The sequence below is a fragment of the Limulus polyphemus genome, unplaced genomic scaffold, assembly GCF_000517525.1.
Source record: "Limulus polyphemus unplaced genomic scaffold, Limulus_polyphemus-2.1.2 Scaffold2182, whole genome shotgun sequence".
NCBI lineage: Eukaryota > Metazoa > Arthropoda > Merostomata > Xiphosura > Limulidae > Limulus > Limulus polyphemus.
The window spans coordinates 92182-103882 of NW_013667792.1; the positions used below are offsets into that span (position 1 = coordinate 92182).

General features: G+C 34.2%; 1 protein-coding gene across 1 annotated transcript in view; it reads right to left on the bottom strand.

Moving 5' to 3' along the window:
• The window catches only part of LOC106466189, a 33443-nt gene extending 30230 nt beyond the window's left edge, over positions 1-3213 (bottom strand). Inside the window, exons 1-3 of the mRNA XM_022394148.1 lie at positions 3125-3213; positions 1076-1472; positions 469-741 (exon numbers count right to left, since the gene is read on the bottom strand). Of these exons, the coding sequence (XP_022249856.1) occupies positions 469-741; positions 1076-1472; positions 3125-3184 (730 nt within the window). The 5' untranslated portion in view covers positions 3185-3213. The remainder of the gene's footprint in view (positions 1-468; positions 742-1075; positions 1473-3124) is intronic.
• Between the last annotated feature and the right edge of the window lie 8488 nt (positions 3214-11701).

Consider the following 11701-nt stretch of genomic DNA (forward strand, 5'->3'; position numbering starts at 1 on the left):
CGTCCCAACAAACATGCTCGCCATGGGAGCGTTATATTGTGACGATCAATCCCACTATTCGTTGGTAAAAGAATAGCCCAAAGAGTGATAACTAGCTGCCTTCCCTCTAGTCTTTCACTGCCAAATTATGGTCGGCTAGCGCAGATGGCCCACGTGTAGCTTTGCGCGAAATTCAAAACAATTCAAAGAACAACAACGCAACCAATAATAAGTTTAAAATTCGAAAGATTATTTTGACGAAATTCTCCTTTACTTTTCACGATCTTACGACATGATAGTTTGCTGACGTGTTTAAAAGTCTTGATAGAAATATTATGTCTATAACAATCAACTTCAGAGTTTATTTTTATAACGTAATTTTAGGTGTGAAGTTGAGTTATAACAGTATCACTGGAAACTGAATCTTGACACGTTCAAAGTCCAGCACCTTTTAAACCGTGGCACCTTAGTTTATTTAAGTAATCTGACCTGGAAGGCATAAGTTCTCCATGTAGTCGCTGTTGACATCTTCTTCATACCTGCTAGGATTCATTTGTTTCGTCTGTTTGCTTAGCTTACACAGTTGTTTTGCTCTGTCATACGTTGCGGATCGACAAGTGAAGCTGTTATGATTCAAACATTTCGCTTCACATTCAGTTCGATTGACAGCAAAGACTTCATTTCCGTCACCACTGAAACGATATCCTGGCGTTCTCTCAAAAACATAAAGCCTGTTAGAGCATTCCCGGAGTGGTTTTGAAGCTATTGGAACGGAATGGATTGTTTCCTGAGTCATAGCTTAATGAACAATCTTCTAAATGTTTTGGAAGATACTCTTAACTGGCAATAGTTTGATAAATAAATTGAAATAAATATTTTAACAAATCTGCAAAACGATATCGTCCCTCACAATGAAATAAACGGCTACTTTTTACAGGCACAACTTTGTAATCTGTTATTTGAAACATCTTTTACAACAAATATTTTAAGATAGTTTATCGAGTTACGGTTAGATACGGCTTTATACAAATATAATAATAATAAATAACTTTGAACCAATTATAATTTTTGATTTATATAATCAATCAGTACTTACAAGTAAGGCATATTTCATTGAAATGCCAGGAATCAGTTTCTTTGACTAATCTATCATTTCCTTCTGGTGACGCTCGATCGTAATACAAATAACAAGTAGAATCCCCATATAATGCAGCTATGTTGTCATTAGGGGGCAATTTGTTTTGTAGATCACTGGACAGTAAACTTCCGCTGAACCTGTCGCTGGCTAAGAGCTTTCTACCCCTTCTATTATTACTACTACTGTCATCAACATTAGCAGTTTCTGTGTTTTTAGTTTCAAGAAACACTCCTGAGCGCCGTCTACCGGGCATAAAGTCGAAAGATAAACACTGCCGTATATTATTTGTACGATCCTCTTGACAACGACGTTTACATTCTTCAAGCACTTTAACTGGAATATCTTGCTTTGTTAACTGTTAGTAACAAGAAAAATATATTTTAATTTAAAATAGTTGCACTATCTTCAATGCATTGTAAAGATGAAATACCTAATATTATATATAGAGGAATACTTTTTTTTCTAAAAAGTTATTTCACAAATTAAAACTATCCTCTCAAGCAGAAAAAAAGTTCACTGGTTTTCGTTTCGTTATTTATTAAAGATTTCAAAGAAAAACGTCCAACTTCATCAGATATCTTGATCAATGTGTTCTACACTTTTCACAGTGATGGTTATTGGTTTATCACAAACTTTTCTTTGAAGAACTATAACGATTTTTATAACATGGTAATCACATCAACAGAATTAAGAGTATTTGACTAATTGTCAAAAGCAAATATCCATATGTTTCCGTGAATATTATTATCAAAACAAACCGAGAGAGACGTATCCTTATTTAATACCAAAGAATTTTATTGGCGATCTTAGCCAATAAACACCTTAGACTATCAATCACCTTGGTTCTACAAGTGACTGTCTATCACCTTGATTCTACAAGTGACTGTCTATCACCTTGATTCTACAAGTGACTGTCTATCACCTTGATTCTACAAGTGACTGTCTCTCACATTGATTCTACAAGTGACTGTCTATCACCTTGATTCTACAAGTGACTGTCTATCACCTTGATTCTACAAGTGACTGTCTATCACCTTGATTCTACAAGTGACTGTCTATTACCTTGATTCTACAAGTAGCTGTCTATCACCTTGATTCTACAAGTTGTTTCCAGATAAGAATTCCAAACAGGAAATACTATAAACATTTTTTACATCGGTCAAAATTCCCAGCTCGTGATGTCGCTAATAAACCATTTATTAAAGAAATAAAATGTTACCAGTTAAAAAAAAAAATTCTCAAAATCGTACAAGCATATGATATGACATTCTCTCAAAAAAACACAGTATTTGTTAGAATAATACCGGCGTATGTTAGAACAACTGAAGTAGAAATGCATCAATCAGAACTTTAATAGTGAGGCATATTTCATCGAAATCCTAAAAATCCTTTTCTTGAACTAATCTATCTATTATCTCTGGTAACATTTGGTGGTAATATAAATGACAAGTAAAATATCCTTATAATGTAGCTATGTCGTCACTAGGAAGCTACAGAATGGGCTGTCTGTGCTCTACCCACCACGGGCATCGAAACCCGGTTTCCAGCGTTGTAAGTCCGCAGACATGCCGCTATGCAACTTTGTTGTGTGAATAACTGGACAATATACTTTCTCTAATCCTGTCGCTACATAATAGCTTTCTACCTCTTCTGTTATCACTATTGCTGCAATCAAAACTAGAAGCTTATGTATGGAATTTAACAGTTTTTCTTTAAACGTGATTTACCAAGCTTTATTACCCTATGTATGTATTTCTTTAGTATCATACAACCTCACTCGTAACATTTGTATTGTAGGTTTACAGAGGAAATAAAGCAATTAAACTATATATTTTATTTTACGTTTATTTTCTGTAATATATATATATTCTCTATTGAACTATTCCTTTTTTTTTAAAACAAAAGATAAAATTAATGATACAATACAGATGAGTATACTTGATAAAATTAAGTATTTACAGTAAAATAGTATATGGAGGTCAGATAAGGATGGGAAAAAACCTTTACCACTTCATTTCTGACGAAACCAAAATCACTGTTTCCGCTTAACTTGTAATTGGCCACCATCTCGTACACTATTCGTCCTTGTCCGTTGTTACATATTTGTGCTGTAATTTTAAAATAAAACATGAGCATAATATCTGGAAAAGAACACCACATAGAAGTATGAAATAACGGAGAAATAGAGTGTCGTGTTAAAAAATAGAAGTATGGTTTTGATTTGAGTTATCACTACAGTTAGTAGAGTTTTCGTAAAATAGTCTACGGTTTTCGTTAACTTCGTGTTAGATATGATAAAATATTTTTCAGAGAATATGCAAATGTTTCTGGAATAGCCAAAGTCTAAGTAAATCAAAATTTGATGAAAAAGTTAAAAAAATTACACATTGGGAATATATAGGAAACTTTAAAACATTATACTGCAGGAAAACAAACCACTTTTGTTTTTCATTTATTTTTTATTTTACGTACCACTTATTTTAAATCCTGTTATATTACGAACATGAGATAAATAACTAGAAAAGTTAACATAAAAAACCTAAATCTTTGTTCTCATGCTGCAGAAAATGTAAAACCTCAGTTACCGTCTCTCCAATGAGAAGTGTATCTTAAGCCTTTTAAATGTTTCATCATTTTGCAAAAGTTTGTAAAATGAAATAAAACTTGTAGTTGTTATATGATACATGGATATTGACCACGGAAACACGTGTTAGACAAGTGTTAGTCGTATCTGTTTTCGTTATTGCTCGCCCAAACTTCAGTGATGCAACGACAGTTTTTAACTTTTCCACAATTTGTGTTTTTATTAATTACAAGTAAGTACGCTCGTTCTTCTCGTGAAGCATTCTATTAAACTAGATTTCAACTTCAAAGATAATGTAGCAAATTTATAGCAAGTTTTATGCATGAATGTCTGCCCGAATAAGAGTTGCTCCCCTCAACGGGTAGTTAGCAGTAAGCTTAAGGTCTTATAACGTCAAAAATTTGGGTTACATTCTTGCTTTGGGCACGGCACAGCTAGCTCATTTTACTTAGCAAATATATATATACATATATATATATAATACTTATTTAAAATTATCTTTTTAATATTATTAGTATGTCAAACTTTTTATCATAAGGACAGCGTTTTGTAATTGTTTTGTATGTGTTGCCAACTGATAGTAAGCATCAGATTTCTATGAGAATTTTTTGGCTTTATTTATTTCTATATGGGTATTAAACTTTACTCATACTGAGCAAAAGACCTTTCAAACTATAAAACAAATTCGACCATCCTGGCGGCTAGAAATCATTAATCAATTTAGTTGTTCCTACAATTTAGTGTATTTGTTTGTGTTTCAGAGTCACATAAGTATACTCATTATGTGCAATTAAGCAGAGGCTCTTGATTAACCTCTAAAAAAATGTTTGCAAAAATAAGATTTTTTGTTTAACTTAATTATATACGTGCAGAGATTTATAAACGCAGGCTTAGATAAAAGTGAACGAAATGTGCAACTGGGACTTTATTGCTTGTTTCTTAAATACATATACACAGAATCTTATTTATTTATTTATGCTTAATCGAACCCTGAACTTACCGCTGATCTATCGGAGGACATACCTGATCGTTAATGAATGATATAAAAACTTGTGAATTTTATGGTGAAGATAGGAATAGGGTTTCATTTTGAAGAAACCAATATTTTGAACATTGTCGTGCCAAGAAAAGAAGACGTACGAAACTTAAGATTAAGGATAACGGAAGTCATGGTAACTGTGGTGTTGTTATTTTGATGTGCCTCAGCGTTTACTGTATGAACATGTGTCGACAAGAGCTGATGCATAAAATAAAAATTATCTTAAGTTCCACGTTTAAGATCATTTATATTTAGATAATAAAGTGTGTTACAAATTTTAAAATGGAGCTCCAGTTGATTATTCAAGAGACTTTTATACCTTTAAATAGGAATTAGTTCTAAGTCGAACACAGAATATTACTGACAGTAAAAGTATTCCTAAACAAGTAATGGAATATCTTTATAGTGTTAATTAACTTGTATTTTGTAGTTGGCATGTGATTTGACATATTGAGAAATGAGGAACCATCCAAGGATGGTTACTGACTGAACACGAGTTACAGTAATGTGAACTACTGACTGTTGTGTGTATGTCCGAGTACGAGGTCATTAAATTACTTAAACCAGTTATAAATAAGTTCATAAAGTCTAACAGAACATGCTTTTCGTGAGAATATTGAACAAACTTGTATCAAAAGCAGAGTTGTCTGTCTTGTATCACAAATTATTGTGTTTAAATAATAAATAATTGGACGAACGGTTCGAGGTTGGCAGCTATTTTCATGTCACCACCTTTATTGCCGCGAAGGACGGCTCAACTGAGCGAGAAGGTTAGTAGTAAATTACACGAAACCTGACGCTCATTGCCAAGTGTAGCCTAATACCATTGCATCGGACGGACGAACGAATCGTGTGCTATGACTCATATAAGTGGAAGTGGGCAACCCACTCCTCCGTTTTTATAGCATCGCTTTTTAAACATGGCATATGGGAATACCTTTGCTAGTTTGTAATGCTTTTAAAAGTGTTTGGAACTTATAAACCTAGATTTTTAGTTTATTAAATAACTGATTTAATGAGGAACAATATAAATAGATCCCGAGGGGCTCTCAGTAGAGCGCATGCAGCGTTGATCATATTCGGCTCTCAAAAAATACGAAAATGTATCCGTATGTCCGTCGTTATCACAGGACACGGACCATTTTGGGAAGAATCCTGAATAATAATATTCTACATATTTGCATCAAAATCCAATCATTTTTGACTGAGTTATGGAGCGAAAATAATGTGAAAAATCGGTCCCTATGGTAACAGATAGGGATTTTTTTTCGTGACCTTGACCTATGACTTTGACACACCAAAAACTAATCAATTCTAAGTTGAATCATAGTCCAGATGTATGCCAACACTCGTCCGAATCCATTCAGTCGTTTTCGAGAAATCTTGCTGACAAACACACACACACAGGTGTGAAAACATAACTTCTGTAGCGGAGGTAATAAAACAGAACCGTGATAAAATTTATAAGTTTGGTTCAGATATTCATGCAAAGCTATATAAAAGAGCTACTCTTCCCTAACTTTGAAGTTATAGACCAGAAAAATGGTTCTCAAACGATAAGGCACACAACCTAAGGGCGGCGCCAGCTGCATGTCAGTTTTTCTATTTTTTTGAATGATGATTTCAAAAAGCGTTCTAAAAAATAATCCAAAGGAAAAAAATAAAAAATATTGCAAATAATGTGTTTACCTTGCTAAGTACCATCTCTTAGCAACCGTAACATGTCAGGCATATGTTGCGTGTTTGTTTTTCAAGCGTAATCTCTAAAACCGTAAACTAGGGAGGGGATGCAAATATTATTTTCTTAGCTTAGGGTGGCTTACAATGACAAAGTTTAATAACCACTGGGCTAAAGGGAAGGCAGCTAATCAGCAGCATCTGCCGCCAGTATTTGGACTACTCTTAACCGAATTGTGAGATTTGACCGTTTCTCTTATAACTCGCACAAGGCTCCAAAGTGCGAAATGCGATTTCGAGACGCGAATTTGGGACCCTCAAATTTATAGTACAGCGCGCTAACCACTAGGCTTCTCCCGGACAAGGAAAAAGAAATATATTACTTCATCTACTGAGGAACTTTATACATTTTCTCTGATACTTATTAACGGTCATTAATCAACCATTTTACACTTGCCCTCAGGAACATAAATATAGGTTTGTTTGGAATTTTAAACATACTCAAAAATAAACATATAACTGTTATCAAATGCATGTAAAGCACAAAAGTTAAGCTTCGAGAAGTGCTAAAGTAATTACTAAATCCGAAAACAATAATAAATTAATATAAAAAACGATAAAATATTGTTACGGAACAAACTTTAATAAAATATTAAAAAGAGAATATGAGAACAGAATAATTTGTAGTAAAATTTCTTCTGAAACATTTGTCGGATGTGGCATCATTGCAATTGATAAGAAATGTAACATCTTGGATGTAGTACCATGACAGTCGATAAAATATGTAAACCCTGGATGTAGCATCATAATATATGGTAAGATATATAAAGTCATGGATGTAACACCATAACAAATGGTAAGATATGTAAAGCCTTAGATGTAACATCATGACAAACGGTAAGATATATAAGGTCCTGGATTTAACAGCATAACAAATGGTAAGATATATAAAGCCTTAGATGTAACATCATGACAAATGGTAAGATATATAAAACCCTGGATGTAATATCACGACAACTGATAAGACAGATTAAAGCATTGTATATTGTACCATGACAATTTGTAATATATACATAAAGCCTTGAATGTAGCACTGGGATAATTGGTAAGATATGTAAGAGCTTTGATGTTGTACCATGGCAATTTTGGAGATATATATATAAAGCCTTAGTCCAATCTTCAAACGAATTGAAAGGCCCCGAATGGACAAACATACAACTATTACGTAATATTTGAAATGTCTAAAACTGTACGACCCAACTCTTAATCACTAAACCTAATTTCTATTGTTGTCTTTTCTCTCTTTTCTTTAAAGATAAATGTTCAGCTAATGTGAAGAGTTTGTTAATTTATTTGTTTTATTTTTACTGTAAAACGTTACAATGGGGTATCTGCGTTCTGTCCACCGCGAGGAATCGAACTGCGAATTTTGGCGTTATAAATCCGTAATGTTACTGCTGACCCATCAGGAGCCTCATGAGTAGGAAAACGTATATTTTAACCAAATCAGTTTCTGAAAAGTATTTATTAACTTTAGGTGAAGGTCTTTTGACCAAACATTGAAACTAAATTGTGTCTATTTTTAAAACTTTAATTTTTTCGCAGTTTTAGATAACAACTATATTGACGTTTGAAAGCAGTTGTTTTCAGAACAATTAGATGTGTTACTATTTGTGTTACCTAACGATAAAAAGAGGATATAACAGAAGAATGCGTTAATAACTAATCCTGATGAGTTTTCAGACTTGCGAAGCTTCATCTTCATCAGAGTCATATTAATATCACAATAATTTTAATCGTGTCATCATTCATGTCTCCTTTTTCGAACGAACAAACAGCCAATAGCTTATTTTTTTCTGAATACGAGAGTAACATGTCAAAATAACAAGAAAACGCGGGTAATTTATTGAACTTACTATCCTTTAAACTAACAAAGGTGAGAGAATTGTGTTTTCAATTTCTACATGCTTTACATACAAGATAAGGTTGCGAACTGTGGAAGTCAGTAAGTTAAGGCCTGGCGATTAGGGCACTCGACTTGCAATCTGCAAATCGCGGGTTCAAATCCTCTTTACTGAACATGCTCCCCTTTCGGCCATAGGGGCATTATTATATAATAGTCAAACCCGGTATTCATTGGTAAAAGAGTAGCCCAAGAGTTGACGGTTGGCGGTGTCGACTAGCTGCCTTCCCTTTTTTAATATATCACTGTTAAGTAATGGACGGTTAGCGTAGATAACCCTCGAGTAGCTTTGCGCGAAATTCAAAAACAAACAGACAAACAAATCAATAACTTAATAACTGTCCATATTTTAAGTCCCTCAAAGAAGCAGGGTATAAAACTTATGCATTCCTGAATAGAATAAAATAAACAGGAAGACTGAAAACTAGATCATTTTACAGTTCGCTCTTGGTCATGATAAATTAGTTCAACAAAAAAATATCTTACGTACACTCTTGTTACAGTGCATAGGCCTAGCAAACAAACCGGAAGTACGTTTATTGTGACGTAAGCAGATCATCTTCGCGCTCTACTACCCTGCATGTTCATTCACTCAAGCTCTAACCGGATATGGACAGGAAGTTGATGATGCAGATCATAACAAATATCGTTTTGTGGTATATATATATATATATATCACCATCTTACTATAAGTATTGTTTCGAAACAACTGCTGACCTAACCTGACCTTAGTGCTTACACATTTTAACGGGTGAGCTATGTTTTGAAAAGGCGTAAAAACACGGGGAAGTTATCTGTTTACATTAGTCCCGTCCGATAAACCACATGAGTGTCGTTATTTGAGGGTTGCTTGTTGGCTCTGTGGTGGAGCTCTGGATTTTCAGCAAGCTATCCCAACTTGAATCCTGCGCCACCGCGAAATATCCCCCAGATTTTAAACTGTGGGTGCGTTATAAGAGTGACAGTTAATACCCTAGCGTGGTTGGTGGGTAGTAAGGTGTTGCTAACTGGCTGACTTCCCTCTGGTCAGTAGTTCCAAATTAGGGACAGCGGCAGATAGCCTTAGTGGCTTTGCCATTAATACAAATACACTAGAAAAAAATGGAGTGATGATCAAATATAGTGTGTGTCGTCAACTATAAGATTTTTAAATATACTCTTCAATGTAAGATGAATCTATTGTCGTTACCCATCTTGTATAGCAGTTTCATTTGAGAAAACGAAATATGCGGGTGTTAAAATAAATATTCATTTCCAGCAACAGTCAAAGGATAAATTATTTAATTAGAGAGGGAGCGTAAATTTCTTGGGCTGATGATTGTTTGTTTGTAGTTATGCACAAAACTACACAACGGGCTATCTGTGCTCTGCCCACCATGGGTATCGAAACCCGGTTTCTAGCGTTGTAAGTCTGGGCCGATGAAAGAGCAGAAAAACAAATATTTTAATTCTCAACCAGAAACCTTTTAATAAAATCCTAATTTCTTTTAGTTCCCCGTTTTTGTGGCGACGCGACTGGAAAAATGTCCAGTAAAAGAATATTTTTACAGAGAGTAAAACGTAATGGCAGGGCTTGGAATGTCTTCTCAGAAAACAACTTTTAATTTCTGGAGTCGACTAAATAGTGATTATCCTATTAGGAGCAAGTTAGACATCAACACAAACCGTTCGGGTTGGTTGACGGCTATCTTAACACGTTAAAACAACTAAATTCCAAAACCAAAGCCTCCCAATGGCACAGCGGTATGTCTGCAGACTTATACCGCTAGAAACCAGGTTTCAATACCCGTGGTGGGCAGAGCACAGATAGCCCTTTGTGTAGCTTTGTGCCTAATAATAAACAACAACCAAAACCATAATTTTTTAAACAAATAAAACTCTGCTATAACTAACATATAATGAAATAAACTAGATTATCTAATACTTTTTTTTGAGTTTGGCAAAAAAAAATAAATTCATTTTATCACATGTGTCTATGTTGGACTGGAACAACTGGTTCAGATGTCTTAAATTTAGACTTTATAATAAAATCCCATAGCTGAATCACATCACTTTTACTGATTTAATTTCTGTCACAGAACTGGATACTAAAATAATATAGAGTTTTTCCTTTGTATTTTACTGAAAAATTATCTTGACTTTTTGGCAAATATATTTACGCATAAAACATGATTTGCGAATGTTCAAGTTGGCAAGCGTGTCCAGACTTTTATTTTTATCTTACGTGGGATGGAATGTTATTACACACACAAACACAAACTACATCAAGTGGAATCATAAGTAATATTCAACGTTATACACAAGTGCCAAAATACAATAATTACATCAAGTGGTTTAATAAAGATTTAGGATGAGAAATATGTAAATAAATAATATATTGTACCGTACTTACTATGTAAAAAACATTGCAAACTATTTGAGCTAAAATTGTTATAATTGTTATATTTTGTTACAACTGAACGGACTTCGCGCGTTCTAAACTTTTTATTTCCTGTAAAGCAGTTCAACAGTATAAGTACAGTTCTGGAGAAGAGGTACTTACCCTCAGTCAACATGCGGAGAGCCGCCAGGAAAGATACTATAGGAATCATCTTTTTCCATAAAACCATCTTGGGTCGGAACACCTAGAGAAGAAGAAACATCCCGTCATCAACACCCGTATACTAGTTGTTTATCTGGTGACTCGACAAAGGCATTTGTGACTTCTACTCAATCATGATTTCCAAACTACGCGTTCTGCGTCGCGATTTGTTCAATTTGGTTATATCGTGACCTAAGGCTATTGTATCACGTATAAAGATAAAACCTGTACGTATTTCTGATACTAGCAGGATGAGTTTAACCAATTTTTTCACACAATCCCTCCGTATATCAATGGCATCGCTAGTGTAGAGAAGATCATCAAGCACGTCCTGTCTGACAAAAGAATGATTTTCCGGGAAGGGCACTATCCTCAGGTGAACGACCAGGAAGGACCTCTTCCCATGAACTAGCATATTATAGGAAATAATCCATTGAATAATATTGATTTCCAGCAATAACGATATTTACTCATATTTTACATATATCCAACATTGAACCTTCGAAGTTATTTTCCAAACATCTGTATTTAAAGAGAACATTTCCTGAAATGAGTCCGGAACTTGAAAAAGTAGACATCATTTTATAATTCTAAAGGTCCGTTATTCATTTATGGTCAATCATAATTAAGAAACAGCCATTAATAGGACAACATCCCTTCTTGGAAAAAGAGGATTACTGGGTTGTTATTTTGGTCATACTTTCTGAAAGTATTGTTAAGTGGAATTATTTGAAATCGTA